General features: G+C 42.7%; 1 protein-coding gene across 2 annotated transcripts in view; it reads right to left on the bottom strand.

Annotated features, from left to right (window-relative positions):
• Positions 1 to 18,326, bottom strand: part of tnrc18 (trinucleotide repeat containing 18) — a 49,625-nt gene extending 31,299 nt beyond the window's left edge. For both annotated transcript variants that reach the window (XM_029438456.1, XM_029438459.1), the window contains exons 1-4: positions 18,165 to 18,326; positions 16,182 to 16,525; positions 4,274 to 4,414; positions 140 to 244 (exon numbers count right to left, since the gene is read on the bottom strand). In XM_029438456.1, coding sequence (XP_029294316.1) covers positions 140 to 244; positions 4,274 to 4,414; positions 16,182 to 16,389 — 454 coding nt within the window. In that variant the 5' untranslated portion in view covers positions 16,390 to 16,525; positions 18,165 to 18,326. The remainder of the gene's footprint in view (positions 1 to 139; positions 245 to 4,273; positions 4,415 to 16,181; positions 16,526 to 18,164) is intronic.

Genomic DNA, 18,326 nt, shown 5'->3' with positions numbered 1-18,326 from the left:
AACTACAAGTCTTCTCACTAAAGGAAAAGGCTCGACACGAACACCTACTTCCACTCATGTATCATCAGGATTATGAGAGAATCTGAAAGCTAAATTCACTCATTTGTCTCCATGAAGATTGCTGGTGACAGCGACTGACCTTTATGCGAGTCGTAGAGAGGGTGCTGCTGGAGCGAGGGAGGATCCAGGTGCCCCAGAGACAGGTAGGGGCTGGAGTACATGCTGCTTGGCAGAGGAGGGTAGCCTGAAGACACAAACACAGATCTCACATGTCAATACAATGTAGTTTACACAAAAAGCGAGACTATACAATAACTTATATAAATATTATGGAACCATTTGCACAAGGATTTAAAATCATCTTCTGCTGTTATGTAACAAGCCGAATATTAGTTCTTGAATCTAAAGCAGCCGAATCAACATGTGGGAAATTAACGGGTCTACTGTTTTGAAAATGTATCAATTGTTTCAGTAAACTTTAACCTCTTAGGAAGTGGGCGAATGTTTTCGAAAATACCTACAAACGACATACCCAAAGTAAATTGAAAGCTGCTCTTCAACCATTTGCACCAGCTGCATGATTTTGGTCTCATTCAAAAGATAACTCTCTTATTGTTCTTGCAAAACATTGAATAATCACTCCAAGTGCTTCTGGCACTGAGTAATAGTGGTCTGAATATACTGAATTTGAAGAAAATACACTCCGTCTGAAGTTTGTTGTTGAAAAAGATGTCTGAAGATGGGTATAGCTGGTAGTCCAGAGCTGAAATACACAATAGAAACATAGAACCAAGTGTTATCAAGTTCACCACCCAATTTCAGATAAAAAAGGGATAAAAACTTAATTTATTAGACAGGTTTGTCCAAGAGTAACACCAGGCGTACACCAACTGTGCAATATGTACATGTACTGTACATATTTAATATAAATAACTATTATATACCCATATTACCTGTTAGTAGTAATTACACAGAGTAAGTGAAGTATAAAGACATTTTTTTTCTAATATTTGTATTTTTTTTTTTGTTTGTTTTTTGTACAATAAATAATAAATATTATTTTGGAAATACATTTTATTTTGAAAAAGCAAACCATGGGAAGTGATGTATCTAACGAAAGAGGCGCACATTTCCTTTACGATGCACGCACCACCAGGACACTGAGCTGTTCCAGGGTCAGTTTGTAACAAAAGAAGTGGGTGGGCACTTTCTTATCAAGTTGACACTCATTGGCTCATGAAGGTTGTAAAAGATCCATCGAAGCTCCGATTGGCTCAAATGAAGTGTCAATCTAACGCTGAGAGCCCGCGCTAAAACCAGGACGTGTCTGAACCGTGATGAGAGCACGAGATATTAAGTTATGACTGTTTATGATCACACAATGTAAAAATCAGTACAGGCGCAATAAAACACCTGCTGGGCCCGTCGGCGGGCCGCACAATCTAAGAGCAGAAATGCCAAATATTTTCTGACTTTTTCAGCTTCTCAAAAAGGGATAATTTGCTGCTTTTCATATCACTGAATTAAATATCTATGGATTTAACACTGTTGGTCGGACAAAACAAAAACACCTGAAGACTTCAACGTTGTGTCAAATGTTTTTTATATTATATTATTGAGATAATTCCAGTATCAAAACAACACGACAGTCGACCCCATGTCACCTGCAACAATTTGTTCAGTTTGAGTTTCATGTTGGGTGAGAGTCTGCCCGACAGCCAGCTGCTGCTCTCAGAGACCAGGTCTTAATATAGACAACGCCTCGCGCCTGGTGTGATGCTCTGGATTTCTGTGTTAGGACTGCAAACCTGACGCTGGCTGGTGTCACTAAAAAAAAAAGTCTGTCACCCAGAGGAGGTGGGACATTCCCTGTTCCTACACTCTGGCTACTCCAAGAAAAATCAAGGACGTTGCAGCACGGAGCGCCGGGCAGCAGAGCCGAAATATAAATCGCTCTCCTTTCCGTTCTAAGAGGCAGAAATGGAGAAGCCAGAGGAGGCGGGCGGTGAGGGTGTCAGCGGTTAGAGGAAGGCATAGGGAGACGGAAATATAAGAGGAATGATGTGACGGGACTAAAGGCATGCAGGATAAGTTTCTTGCAAAGCTTCTTTCAACCACTGCTAACAGCTAACCTTGATCTCTAACAGCTTTGATACAGGGTTCCTGTGCAGCTACGGTGCAACCCAGGCATATCCAGAGTCTGCCGCACGGAAACATCTCCACCTTTTAGTAACTAGCTGACATTAAAGCCAGCCACCAGGTATTAGGAATCTCTCGTAGGCCTTGAAAGATTCTCTTCACATCAGAGCAAGTCGATTTGAAGGCTTCTTTAGCTTCAGATACTTCAGCCTCAATTCAGGCTAAACTTTAAGTCGAGCGTCAAAAGTCCAGCAATCTTTTTATCCTTCATTCTATGGCTGAATATAAAGTCTAACAAGGTGACTTGACAAGAGCTGAAACTCAGAACAGATGGGCCAGTGATTGACTTGTTTTTTCAAAAGTACATTTAAAAAAAGGTATCCTTTAGATTTTCACAAGATCAAACCCATCTAATAACCTCTCACTACATAGTTTTCATTGTTTGTGACGGAGACCAACATTCCCACACCAGATTCAGCTTGAAGTCACAGGAAACCTGGTATGCATGTAATCCAGCGTTGAAGGAATGGTTCAACATTTAGATATACAAGTGTACACAAGCCATCGGACATTTAGCTTATCTTAGTAAAAATACTGGAAGCAGAGAGAAACCGCAAATCTGGCTCCGTCTGGAGGTAACAAAGTGCAGCTAGCAGAACCTCTGAGGATACAGCCACACTGATAAAAAATAGTTTTTAAACTCATAACGTTGCTTCAAACTCCAAAAACAGAGACTTTGGTGTTGCGTTCTAGTCTGTACAGGCTGGGATGGAGACTTTTGATTAAGCAGACACCCATCTTTGCTTCCTGGTTGGTCTTATGACGTGTCGTACTCCATCACAAGACTCTTTTCGGGAAGAAACCAAATGACATTGGAGTATTAAGCTTTCACAATTTTTGTTTTTCACCGCCTTATACTCTTGTCTTACTTCATCTCCATTGCTGTTCTTCCTCCCTAGTATCTTTTGCAACCAACGCAGAGTAGATCTGCTTCCTGTTTACACCGGCACATTTAAGCCCAGTGTATGTGAAAGGTCATGTGAAATGCGTTTTCAAGCGTGTTCGTATGGACAGATATTATTTCTGAAACGGTGCTAAAACACAGACATATTAGTTTAGTTGTAGCCTATAGCTCACTTCTTCACACATTATATCGTGATGGTTTAATCTGCACACAAACCGAAGTGTAAAAGGTACAAATTCACCTTTTTGTGTTGGTTAACGTGCCGGACTATTCTTGGCTCGTTGCCCGAGAACCAGCCAAGAGTCCAAGAAGTTACAGCTCAGACTATCGCCTGTAATCATAGCGCCGAAACCTTTGACCGTAAAAAGACAAAATCTTTAAAAAATCAAACTAAATCACACACAATCTGATTTTCTGCGTTTGAGAAGCGCTGCAAGAGATCTGTGTCACACAGGCGACGCAATCAGTTTTAAAATGAGCCCTAAATAGAATCCATTCGTCCTTCTCCCTTTACCTTGCCCAAATGCACTGCGGGATACGTTCCCTCGTATCTGACCTTCTACTCCAGTGAGATTTGATAAGGAGACACAGAAGGACAGGAGGAAATGAGGAGGGAACAGAAATTCAATCACTTACAGAGAAGGCCTTAAGAAGAGCACCGTGACAGAGAGGTCCGTGGAGAGGACACAACACACAAATATATCTCTATCTCTCTCTATCTCTATATATCCATCTCCATCTGTGCGTGCGTTTAAAACTGTGCTCATAAGATAGGTCAGGAGAGAGACGTTGTAGAAAGGTGGGGCAGGAGAGCTACAGAGAGAGACAAAGTGCATATTGGAAAGGAAGCTAAAAAAAAGAGAACAAGAGAGGAAGATGGATTACAGTAACGCATGGCAGGCTAAAGTAAGAGACAGGTGGAGGACGGAGGAAACGAGACGCATGTAGGACAGAGCCAGGAGCGCAGCTCGCAGCAGAGAGACAGAAATGGAACAGGATCCCACGAGTGTAAGCAATGAGAGACAGAAGAAACAGCCTCCTGGGCTTTGGACAGGAGCACACTGTGAGAAATGACATGAAAATATGATGCGTCTTCAAGAACCTGAATTATGTTCTGAAACAGAAAGGAGAGAGAAGTGCAAATGGTTGTTGAGGCGATTGGTGATTTACCTTCATGAGCGTGCGTTGCCCAGAGCTGAGCCATCTGCAGACCGCTGGGATTGGCCGATCTATACGCAGGGTCAGAGGTCAAGGGGGAGGGGCCATGATAACCTGACAGGAAGGGACTGGAGCCTGCCGAGAAGGCATCGCCTAGGGGGGAAAAACAACGAAAGACTGTCAGTCACTTTCGCAAACCACACTAGAAAATGACAATTTACTTACTTTCCTACGTGTGTGTGTGTGTGTGTGTGTGTGTGTGTGTGTGTGTGTGTGTGTGTGTGGTGCACAATCGATGCGTGCTGATGGTACTGTGCCGAAGCAGTCTGTTGTAATCACATTACTACTGAGCCACCATGCACTCTGCTTCCACAAGACGGACCACAGACAGACTCTGAAGAAAGACAGTTCATGCAACCACCAACTAAAACCCACAATTGTCCCAGCATGCATCAGATCGATTGCATTCACTCTCTTGACACATACACGTCATAGGATCTGTCGCTCTGTGGGGATTTTACCTTTGGAGCTCCCTCTACAGAACTTGGTTACCTCCTAATCTAATTGACAAACTAATTATTCTAACCTATACTTTCTAGTTGTTATCTTATTGTGCGTTTTATATAATTTAATTGATTTAAATTTAGTAGAGCCCCATTTGTGACCTTGGCACTCTGCTGAGGATTTTCTCAATTAACCATTTGGTATCAGACGTGTAAATAAAATTGTGAAATCATAACCTCAGCCAAAGGTGATACCCCTCATTATTAAAAAGTCTAAACCCCAAATATATTCAGCTTACGATGATGTATGCCAAAGAAGCAGAAAATCCTCAAACCTGAGAATTTGTAGGACTAATAATCGATTATCAAGATTCTGTCAACTGAACAAATAATTAAGTAATCGTTCCAGCTCTACTTTGTACTTTACTCCGTGATTCAGTCACATAGCGTTCCTGTTACGGGGGAAATTTGAACTTTTGGTTTTTGCTGTCATACAGCAGCAGGCATCTTCAAAGGGTTTCTTGTGTGTGATCCACAGATATCTACTCTCTGCCCAGAATGACACAATATTTGCCGAGCACGACACCAACATTTAAATCTAACATTTCCACAGACTGCCACAGCCTGTGGAGTAAACTTTAACACCATTGATGTCAACCTTTCTTTAAATTAATTTCAGATTGAGGCTTTTCAACCAGTGTTCATTTCGTTAAAGAAAACGTACTCTTTTCTTTTTTTCCATGACCAAGACGATGTGATGACTAGACGTAACAGACGTCATTGAACCCTGACTGGGATTATACCAACATGCTAAAATGTAGTTTAAAAAAAACCCAAAATCTCTTTGTTTTTAGTGACAAAACAGTAGAGACTATTTTCTATTCAATGCAGAAGTTTAGTTTCCTGTGCTGGACTACAGCAGCAGCACACGATGAGCAGTCAGGAAGACTCGGAGTAACTCACCACGGTTAAAGTTAAACAACAACAGGGCTTTACAGAGAGTTGATATCTTGGCTAGACCAGATTGACTGAAACGATCAATACAATCCAATGACTAAAACAGTTTTCCTTGACTAAGATAAGACTAAAATGTGCAGACCTTTAGTTAACTAAAACCTGTGACTGAGGTTTACTAAAAACAGACATGCCACAGGATTAGACTTTTCAATTTTCAACAAACATCTTTTTAAATCATGCGAGGGTTTGTTTGGCGTGCACTTTCTTTATTATGATAAAAAGACACAAGCCCAACATTCTGACCTTGATAATGTAGAAACCCGTCAACACAAGCAGACCGACCGCCTTCTGCACACAGTGATGTGTGTGTACATACACTCTGTTCAGCACGTTGACGTCACACACACTTTACCATTAAAACCAACTCCATCACTGCAACATCGACAGAGCGAATCCTCGTGAAACATTTCATACCTCAGCATGATACCGTTATCGATTGTTTTTATTAGACTTCACCCGCCTGTATGTGTGACCATTAATAAACTTTGAACCTTTGAACCGTTATTGCCTCTTCCAATCACAACCTCCTAAGAGCTGGAAAAGGTTTCATGTTTAGCCGAGGCCCCCCCCCCCCCCTTCCCATTACTGAACGCACTGCACAGCCATTACCCTGATAAAACTAACCATGTGTGTAGGGGAAAGGGTTCCATGTGTATATGGGCGAGGGGGAAGGGACTGAGTGTGTGTGTGTGTGTTTCTGCATTAGTCCTGTGGGAATCTGTGAGGGACATGCTGCGCTCGCTGAGTTTCCACAGCATCTAAATCAGTACATTAAAACTGCAGTCCGTCAGTGCCTGTGCACACACACACACAGCATTTTAAATCAATAGCAAATGCAGCTTTCCAATTAATCACAAACAGAGGCGTGTACACACCCACACCGGAGTAATGCAGTGTGCCTCTGAAAGTGCAGTGAAGGTGGATCCTTTCACACTCCCAGCTTTATTCAAGTCTCTCCATGTTTGCACGTATGCATATGTGTTTTCTCCATGTGCATAGCTTAAGTGGCTGCACTGCATCACTGACATGTGCAAACAGTTTTGTGTGGGTTTGCAGCGAATGCCCGTTGAGTCAGAGACACGGCAGGAGCTTCACACACACACACACACCAATTACTGGGAATATACAGACATGCAAACATTCACAACCGACACACACAAACACAGATTACCCTTCAGTACGTTAACTCTGCTGGAACACACACACACACACACACACACACACACACACACAAGAGCAGCAGAGCGATGAGTTTTTACCTCCAACAAGAGTGGAGAACTTACTATCTGTGTAGTCTAATAATACAATCTATTATTCATCAAAGCCGAGACTTATTCACACACAGAAGAGATTATACTACTTTGTCCGGTTCATCTGCACACTTTTTTTAAAGATGATTTTTTTGGTCTTTACTGATACAAGTACAGCTTGAGAAAAAAGGGGAGAGGACGGATGACATGCAGCAAAGGGCCGCGGGTCAGGGTCGGACCCCGGGCTCAGCCTTTATATATGGGTTGCCCGCTCTACATCATCTGCATACTTTACATCTTTACTGTGCCAAGAAAACCGTGCATCTCCCTATTTGATGATTTTGAAAACTAAAAAAGGATGAAATGTCTTTTGTGCATTGAGAATATTGTTTCAGCAAACACTGGTTGTGCAGCAGGAGATGTTTGGTTTGCAACAGCAATAACTTAATAGCGCTTTGATACCGCTGTAGAGAGCAAACAGTGAACAGTGAGGCTGTTATCAAGAGATAGATCAAGAGATGGAATTATAAACAACTAGAAGCCAAGGCTAAGCCCTCGCTCATGTTGCTAATGAAAATTAAAAACAATTTGTGTTTCCAGCCTCGTGATTCGGATCTCCTCCAAAATTGAATGGGTTCTTCTTTGGCCCATGCTGCACCAGATTCATGACAGTCTGGCCAGTTATTTTTTCGTAATCCTGCTATCAAACAAGCAAACCGAACCACAAACACGATTACCGCATTACTCCGGTGTGTCAGGAGACGTGCCAACAATGATGTCCTAACAAATTATTCTCACCTATAATCCACTTACTAATTGTTACCTGGTGTGAGGAACAAAACGTAGCCATATACCCCCTCAACGAACACACAGAATACATTCACTACCAACACCTGTCAAGGATGCTAAAGTCCTGCCAGGCTGTCGGCTGTTTTAAATTCCTTCAGGCCAAACACCAGACACGCACACGCACTCTAGTTGATGCCCCACTAGAGTGTGGATCAATCTCAGCATCACAGCCGCCTGCAGGCCCTTTATCCATATGTGCAGTGAGCGCACACACACGTGATGAGGGAAAAAAAATACAATTCCCAAATTCCCCTCCCTGAACAGTCCAAGAGAGGAAGAAGAGGGAGGGGTAGAACGAGGGAAAACATTTGCTCTCCTCCTTCCAGAAACAACATTCAAATGGTAGCTGAGAGGGAAATGTTTCTTTAAATGTTTTGGAATTACTCTTTCATTACCTCCCACCCTCTTTTCTCTCAGCCCTTTCCTTCCTTCCTCCCTCCCTTCACTACTCCATCTCTGCTTTCTCTCTCTCTCACACACACACACACACACACACACACACACACAGTTAGTTTGCCATATTGGGATAAGCAAGTTGCCAAGAAACACGCTCTCTGACTCCCCAACACGTTCTGACTGAGCCTCCACGTTCACGTCCTCATAAGAAACATATCTCCAGATCGGAGAGGGGAGAAGGCTGCTGGAGATCAATTCTTATAGAGCGGCAAATCTGACACACACGAACCCGCCCACACAGAGAAAATCAGAGGAATCAAACTCGAGAACAAGATCCCAAATCAATCTAAGATGGACTGAAACGCAGCAGAATCCAAAAACAACAATACTGGATCATGTACAAAAGCCTTAAAAATACGAGAGGAAAATCTGTGGTAGAAATGTTGGCCACAAACGCACGCAGCTGAAACGCGTACAAACACTCTGTGAACCCATCTGTTATTCATCAGTGGTACTCAGAGCAGGGTTAGCTGGAGGGGGAATCTCTATTGATCTCTGTTTTTTATTTCCTGCAAGAAAAACATTCATACAATAAAACTCTGCTGTGCTGTCCGCCTCTGCCACAACCAACCGACACACTGACACGGGCAACCATTAATCCCGACAGTAAAGAAGCAAAAGAGGTACACACACACGCGAGGGTGTGCAGGTTATGCAAACACGTCTGGAAACACGTATCCGTCTTTACGTGTGTGTGTGTGTGTGTGTGTGTGTGTGTGTGTGTGTGTGCAGGCTGTGCACATGTGGTTTAATGTCTGTTAATGATTTCAAAAGTCTTGTTATCTTTCCCTCCCAGTTGTATAGAGGAAATTATTTTGTTTGTGAGCTCAAGCCGAACAGTTTCTCAGCTTCACTTGAAAATGTTTCCGCTCTGTGACAAGTTCACGTTACGACACGTCAACCTTTAGTTTGGAAAACCACATTGTAACGGGGTAATATCAGATGTGGCTATGCTTTGTTGATAAATTACACAATACGCTTGCAAAGGAAATACATTTGAAGAAACAAATGTGGTACAAATGTATGTACTGTTGCAGCTGATGTACGAGCTCATCTTTGGTAAACACAAGATTTAACGGGTTTCACATGATTCATCGTGGAGGAACGCCATTCTCAGGTCAGTCGATTTAAATCAACTTCAACGTAATTGTACGAGTGTTAGTCAACTAAACAATTACTTTAGTCGAGGACAGCACTACTGGCAAGCAACAGATATCTCTTTGTTAATAAGACTTATAAAAAAAGGTTTTAAAAGATGTTGCGAGTAATATGGGGAAGATGGCGCTTGTGACAAAACCAAGAGCTTGAAATTAAATTAAATTAAAGAATTTAAAGAAATCTTAAAAAGGAAAAACTGACATCTATCTTATGATGAAGCTTTATCGCTCCTCAGTGGGGTCATTCAGTTGTTGCCGTAGCACGGGGACAGCATTACAGATAAAAAGAGAAAGTAAAAGAATAAATAATAAGGAGACACTAAAATAAGAACAACATACATATAGAACTATAAAAATTATACAAGACTCGAGACACCAGAATCCATCAACAGGACTTCATAAATAAAGAAATTATCTGACGTTGTAAATCTCTTGGCAATAAAGATTTAATTGAAGAAAACTATCCATCTTGCCGTCACTCCCACAAACAGCTGCACACCATTGCTGTAATTACATCAGTGGTGCAGAAACCAATTTCTTTATTACTTTCTTGGAATAATAATATTAAATTTGCCAACTTAAGCCAAAACCAAAATGATCCGAAACAGTTTGAGCTTACGTGCTTCACACCCCTGACCCTCTGCTACTGGGGACGTTTGCACACATTTGTGTTGCGTTACTGTGGTGAGTGTGTGTTTATACGCATGTACACACTTTTGGTTATATTTGGTTGATTTCTTATATTGCCATTTTATGCATGTTCTTTAGTTACTGAACAGTTTATGTATATTTCTGAGTATTAAATCTGGACTATGCTAAGGTTATGTTTACATTTGCTGGAATACATTATTCAAATCACAGGTGCCATGTGTGAGAAGTTAAGGAACAAGTTTGGCTCGTTAGTAAGGTGTAGATGCAACGGAAATGAGCTTGTGTCTGTGTCATCGTTATATGTTGTAACATTGTTTAAATAGGAATGCAACTCTCTCATGCAAACGTCGCCCTGACAGTTGGATGTGAACACACCTCATGTGTGTGTTCGAGTCTTGCTGTGCCATGCTGCTGCACTCAGAAATCTCCTGTGAAGACGGCAGGTGTTATTTTGACACACTCCTCGATACCAGCAAAGGAAAACACGCTCGCAACAGGCGCGCGCACACAAGCTTGCGGTGTCACACACAGACAGAATGGCATGCACAGTTGCAATGAAACACACATGCACATACATTCAAGAACAAATGCCACATGCATCTGCACTTGTAGCTCAAGGTTGGTCGACTTTTGGTTTAAAATGTATCTTAAAACACAAAACTACCGCGGTGCTGACTGACGGGCAAGGATCTAATATTGTTATGCGAAGGATGTAGACAGGACATTTCTCAGTGATAAGATTAAGATAAACCCATTGGTGCTCGCAACCAATGGGTATTAGCCCATACAGGCTGATATGATAAGAAAATGGCTGAAATGTTTTATGTGGAAGACATTTAATTAACATAATGCAGGTATCTTTTTATTATTTTTCAAAACTCCAGACTTTGACTGTTGATTAAAGTGTGATTCTTCACGTGATTTAAAAATGTCAAAGTTGTATTGTCTTTGGGCACGGATGGGTTAATCTGTGATGTCAGTGCTCAGCAAAAACCTCAGCAACGACAGAGCGAGTGTGTCATTCATTCGATTTTAGAGGCTAAAGATTTATCGGTAAATCTTTGGGGTGCTTTCAAAATAAATATCGGGCGTTAAAACAGTCAAACGTGCAGGTTGTCTTGGTGCCACATAAAACAGTCAAATTACCGGTAGACTTTTCCTCACATGTCAAACTGCTCTGTGTGTCTCTTACATGTCACAGCACATTTGAAATCTTAACTATGTATGCTGCCTGGGAGGAATATTATAAACCTTATGTAATGGGACACGCAGAGACTCAGACAGACATAACGCAGTGTTTGACCTTTGTCTGTTGGAGGCTGTTGTTTGTGTTAAAGGGAGGGTTCTGGCAGAGTGAACGACTTAGCTAATGCTTTGGGTATTTCAACATGCCACGGCACGTTCGTTTACACACACACACACACACACACACACACACACACACACACACACACACACACACACACACACACACACACACACACAACTCTTGTGTTTGACAGCTGTGTGTGTGCGTCATGTGCGTGTGTCGTTTGTCTACCTCCGACAGGTTTATTGTAGCAGGGCAGCAGTGGCTTTGCTTTCTCTTAAGGGGCCCGTTTTCTCTCCTGAAAGATTCAATTAATCTGAGAGGGGACGTGTCCGAGCCACATCTTCTCACACACACACACACCTGTGTCTTGAATACATATAAGCGCACACTCCCCACATTAATATTAACGTACACAGACACACTAGCCAAGTGGCGTGAAAGACAAATTGGTGTAGGCCAAGACAACCCTGCCCTGCCCCGCAAGCTTCATGAATTATGCTTACACTCTTGCGCGCGCATGTGTGTGTGAGAGAGACAGACAGAGAGAGAACATATGAAGGGCTACCACATTAATCTAACCGTGTAAGAGTGTGCAGCGAGAAAGGAAGAGATTTATCCTGACCACAACAACAGAGAGTCCCGGGGGGAAACCCCGGCTCTGACTGCACTAAGCACAATCACATGCTCCCATTCTCATACACCAGACCTCAATCTACACCGTTCCCATCACACACACAAAACCTTAGCTCTTATCCCGTAAACCCCCCCCGCTGCTTTCCGCCTTAGGGATTGTGCCCACATAGTTCTCCTTCTCCATTTTTCTTGAGCCGTCTTCATCTATTGACTCTCCTTCTCGGCACTCGCTACAACACCGACATTTGCCTCTGCGTCTCACTCCTATCTTCTGCTACTCCCAAGTGAACACTCAAAGTGTGTGTGTGTGTGTGTGAGAGAGAAAAGTTGCTGGTTCGGACGTGTTATCCCTTTCGTCTCCCTAGTGCGCCTCATTAAACAAGCATTTGTTCCAAGCGGTATGACGTGTAAGGTCATTCCATACAGTTACAGTAATCATCTACAACAAAGCCCAGTTGGTTTAACACAACAGAGATTTATCCTGCACCCAGTTTATGTATGCTTCTGCAATCATTACCGCTCGCAACACCTGGGAAAGAAGCTGCTGGTGCACGGGGAGAGAGGTGTTTTAAGTTTCCTGCAGCGTAGCAGTAATTGGAGTAATCTACTAGGGATACGCCGATCCTGTAGTATCGGTGAGGTACTGGCCAAAAATAAATAAAATCACTGGATCTGATATCCAGCACAAAAAAAAGTCTTCTTTTTTTAAGTATAATCCAATACGATCAATTTGCCTAAACAATAAACATTGATTGTTGAGTTATTTCCAGTATTTCACACTGGAATTATAATTCCTTTGTTGTTCTAGATATTTAGATGTGAAGTTCTGCACGACGTTGGACTTTAATTTGAATTTTGAATGTCTGAATTGTGCTGACCACTCAAATGCGGCTAAAAGTTCTGAGTGTGAGACATTAAAAAGAAGAAGTAAAACAGTAAAACTGTGTTGTGGGCTCTGTATTTCTTCCTACATTTGTTTCACAGTTGGAGCGTGAGGGTTTTTGGTTGTTTAAGAGGGAATAAGACGGTATCAGTAGATAATCATGGTTGCCGTATCGGACATGAAAAAATGTATCGAGTCATGCTTATACTCATCTGGTCAAAAAATCGATGGATGGATGCAACTAACGAAAACTTTCATTAATCTCCAGATTATTTTCTAGATTCATCGATTTATTAGTCTATAAAAATAGTGAAAGATTGTCTATCCCAGTTTCTCAAAATCCAAGGTGATGTCTTGACTAGTCATTCCAAAACCATTTTTGCATGAACAAATACTTTTAGACGATCAATAGATTTTGAAAATAGTGATAGTGTCTATCGATCAGTCAACTAATTACAGCTCTATTTAACAGTAATAGTGGAGTCTCTCCGGCACCGGCAGTGCAGGCTCATTTCAGCAGGTCCTACCTCTGCTGCTCTCTGCTGCCAGAGGGAGAGGAGAGGACAGATGGCCTCAATCTGGTGATGGAGGCTCCGGCAGGCCTCCTCGAGACAGAGGCCCATTTACAGCATTTTAACGTCTATAAACAGTGACTCAGACCTCATCGTGTTTAGATAAAAAACCTGTGTGAATGAATAGGGATAGGTGCTGTGGGGTTTTGCAGATGGAAAATGATGTCTTTACAGAGTGTGCAAGCAGCTTAAATGTCAACACACTCTGCAGCGTCACAATGCATTTAAAACAATTGTTGAGCTGCCACACACACACACACACACACACACACACACACACACACACACACACACACACACACACACACACACACACACACACACACACTTGTGGAAATATAGAAGACACTCTGTTAAGTCAGGTGGAAATCCGGTTAAAACTGAACTAAAACAGAAAACAAGAGACTCCTGGGAAATAAGGGAGTGTTGGCACAGCTATAAGCAGTCAACCCCGCTATCCAAAGGTCAGACAAAAACAACAAGCGCCTTGAATTCCACGAAACACATGTAAACAACAACAGTAGCAGGGGCAACCTTGGCTCCTCTGATTGCACGCCGGGTCCTTGAGCCACGCTGTTTATTGCAAATAAACGGGAACATTATGAACATTTGCAATTACCGGGTAATTATCATGTAACAGGGCTGTATAGTGTTATTACAAGCATGGGACTGAGATCTCAATTGGGTTTGGTTAATGTAATGTGTGGGGATTTGATATTGAGGAATGTCATAAAGCTAAATGACCTGTATCGTACAGTGCAGCGCTTTAGTGGGTGGAGACTGTGTGAGATGAGAGTCAGAGTGTGAGGAGGTCAGTGTGTAGGCAGAATAAAATGCATCCCGTCTTAAAGGAGTGTTTAAACTGCCAATCTGGGCTGGAACGGTGGTTGGGTCAATTCCACTTCACAACCTCCCCCCCCCAGCTACACATCAAGTTGTTCCACACAAGCAAGTCCACACACACACACACACACACACACACACACACACAGCAATGTCTTGCTCATTTCAGAGCCACAGGAGGGGAAACGGAGGAACAGCATTCTGACAGAAACACACTGCTGCTACAAAGACACATTTTTACCCAGTAATGGTGTTTGCTTACAAAAAATCCACACATCTGATCATTTCACCGCAAATATTTCCACCAAAATTAGTTCACCTAGCTGCAATAAAATGGCACATCTTAACCGCGGCGCACCCATCAATCATCCTGCCGCTCCCTGCTGAGAGTTGATTTCATCTCTGACAGCTTTTTCATGTGCGAGGTGAGTGTGTGGGATCTGTCGGTGTGTCAAATTAACGCTTCATCAGAGCCCTGCCCTGGGAGCATCGCTTCACTTTTCTAGACCTCTAGTACGCTCCAAAGTGACAAGTACTGCATTGAACCCACGCTCAAAAACAATAAGGAGGATGGGGGAACACAACTAAACCGAAATATGATTATCTCCGGGGTTTACCCTTGAAAAGAAAACAGAGAATCTGTAACTGTATCTGTCTGCAGCTACATCAGGGGGATGTAAGTAACAGAGAGCATTTTGTCAGACTTTCCATTTTCCAAAACACACAGCAGAACTATTTTCCAACACACACACACACACACACACTTTGAACCTAGATGACAGCGTTCTGAATTTCCCTTTGACCACAAAAACAGATGCAAACATGCAAGATTTGCATCTGTTTTTTGGCACAATGTTATTTCATGGCTTCCATTACTAATAGCAGGAGCAGACATCACTGTGCGTGGCAGTAAAAGTAAAATCACCAGGAATACTGTAGATGATCAGCTGATGAAAAGATGGGTATTACAACGCACACACACACACACAATGTAAACAAACACATGGGGGTTTGCTTTAAAGAGCACCTGCCTGGTTCATGCCACACCTATTATATGGTCAAACACATCAAAACAATCCAGTTTTTGCACCCAACATACTAATTTAAGTGTGTACTTCACTACTCCATCTCTGCTTTCTCACACTCACACACACACACACACCAGCAGAGATGTCCAACACAAATGCAGGTTAAAGCAGCATCAGCCATTTGCCAAATGTTCCAGGAGAGTGGCTTTTACTCCAAATACAGGAGACTGGACCACTGCCATTTGTACCTCTCTCAAACACTCCAGCAATTTTCCACTAACAGGGTAAGAGGTCTGTCATTCCTCTGAGGTCGCAACTTTACCACCCCCAGTCTCCCGAACACACACACTGCATTTGCTCACACAGCAATGACGGTGTAATGGTTCACAAGCGATCCAGGGCCATTGCACCCTGACTTGCATACTGCTGCAACAACACCCACACCACAACCCTCAACAGTGCGAGACCTGTTTTTTTTTTTCAAACACAAACTGCCAGGTAATTGTCCGCTAATGAAAAGGCTGACAATCCCATACTTTGACATCTGAAACTTGTCACAGCTTTAAAAACAGCCACACCTCCTTATGAAATCTACATCTGGGTACATTTCCAACCTAGCAGCGTAGCGACATCCAAGCGATGACCGCACAGGCAGCCACAAGCTGTGCGCAATTTTGCGCAGCGTTATTTCAAGTTAATATTTGATAGATGTGCTTCTGTGGCAGTCACATTACACATTGCAAGCAGTCAAACATCATAAACTTACTGTGATGTGGATGTAGGTTAATGGCCGATGGCAAGAATTTCCCGGAGTGGAGAGGCGGCGGATGACTCGCGCCCAAGTGACCGGGCGAGGGAGGGATCCTCCCGGCTGCTGCTGCTGCTCCGAGTCGGTGAGACTCCATTGCGAGCCCCGCCAACAACGGTGGTGGTACGTGGACGGATCGGGGAGGTCCAAAATCTCTGCCATCCATTATCCACAGTGGGGAAAGTTGTGAAAAGAAATAGTCCGTTCGGATAGGCCCCCTATTCCGAAAAAGCCAATTCTGGCTATAATAATGTCTTTAGTTTTCCAGGCGATTCGGGCTCCTTTTCAGCCATCCTGCTGACCTAAAAAAAAATACAACAAGAAAACATTCGCTTCATATATAATCTAAAAAGACACACTAAATAAACTGTAGAAAATTGGTAGTTTTATGATTTCTCCTCTTTCCAGCGAACAGGCATATGTGCAATGACGCAGTTTGGAAAACCACTTGAAAAACTAAACGTTGAATAAGCTGATCGACAGTAAGACCAAACGAGTTGCTCCTGGTGTATCTGAACTGTAGGTCTTAATGCAGCTTTAACTCAATTCTACAATATTATGATCTAATGTCAGAGTAGCAGCAATCCACCCCCTCTGCACTTCACACCGAGCAGGCAGGCAGCCGATGCGGGGCTCCGCTTCCCAGGGAAACACAACCAGGAGACGGGCGGACAGCAGCTCTGCCCCGGCCATGAAAACAACCAGCGATCATGCGATGGAAACGCATACGGTCAAATTTTAACCACCTATTCTGCCTTTTCCGATTACCCAGCTGTTTCCTAAAGCGTAAACCAGCAATGTAGGCTATGGGTCGAGTCGCCCTGTAAACCAATACACCATAAATACTGGAGGCGCATCAAATATAAATTTCAAACGGGTTAAAAATAAATAAGGTTGCAAAAGCCTGCATCATTAATCAGCGGGGTTAGCGGTGTTTTGTTGCCCACAGATGCGAATTTAGTCCGGGCTACTTCGCATTTGGACATGGGTGCTGCCCAGGGAAAGAAATCAAAACCCAACCCGTAAACACTTCAGACCACTGTTTAACAACTACGGACCACATCCAGGACCTTAGTTTGAACTAGTTTAAATATATAATGCTGTGTTTCACGTGATAAATCCACGGATATTCAGTTCAAACCAGCATCGACCCGAGCAACGAGTCTTGTATCTGTTAAAATGTCGATTTTAATCATTTTGCAAAACAAATGATAAAACACAATCTTCACAGGTATATGCATGTGTCATATTAAAAAACACAAATATATAATAAAAGTCACTTTCAGGAGAACAACAACAAGCTATTGCGACTTAATCCGAAGGCAACAAGGGGATGAAAATGTGGTGTTTTAAGAAAACTTATTTTATTTTTTGTACATATTGTACGATAATAGACACTTGCCAAACACTGTGAGCTATATGAATTTAAGTTAAAAACAAGGCGAAAGTCGAGTTAACCTTCAAAGGCTACAAGCAAACACAAGTACAGCAACGACTCGTGATATCCAGGCGGGCGGGATCTGAAGAATGGCTCGTTCAGAAATCACAATAAACCTTTTTACCTCAAAATAAATACCTCCACAGACACAAATGTTGCCTCTAAAAGCCCTCTGAAATACACATTAGTTAAATGGTATCCTTGCTCCGTTGTGACCCATGCGGCACGGCGGCGGAGGAGCACGGCAGCATTTCAGCCACGTTTCAAACTTTTCACGGTTCCATTAAAGACACACACAAAACTTTCTCGGCGGAAACGTCTCAAAAGTGGGATTATAACACCGACAACAGCCTCTAAAAAATCCAAAATGTCGTATGCAAAAACCCTCCGCGCCCTTTTCACTCACATTTCCAGCCCAAATTATGTTTTTAAACACCGAGAACTCGGACATTTTATGTGGAAAAAGAAAAACAAACAAGAAAAAAAACATGCCGACGGCTTACTTGAATGTGGAAAACCTGAGGGGAAGGAGCTAAAAATGCAAACGTTTCCTAAAATCCGTCCAGGTTGCTCGGAGAACTGGAGTAGTCCATTACAGGCTCGTCCGAAGGTAAACTGGGGGATAACTGGGGTGGGGGGGAGCCCCTGACGCGTCCGTAAACTCC

The sequence above is a fragment of the Cottoperca gobio genome, chromosome 8 (assembly GCF_900634415.1).
Source record: "Cottoperca gobio chromosome 8, fCotGob3.1, whole genome shotgun sequence".
Classification (NCBI taxonomy): Eukaryota; Metazoa; Chordata; class Actinopteri; order Perciformes; family Bovichtidae; genus Cottoperca; species Cottoperca gobio.
Note: the sequence above shows the minus strand (reverse complement) of the source record. Positions and strands in the feature narration are given on the sequence as shown.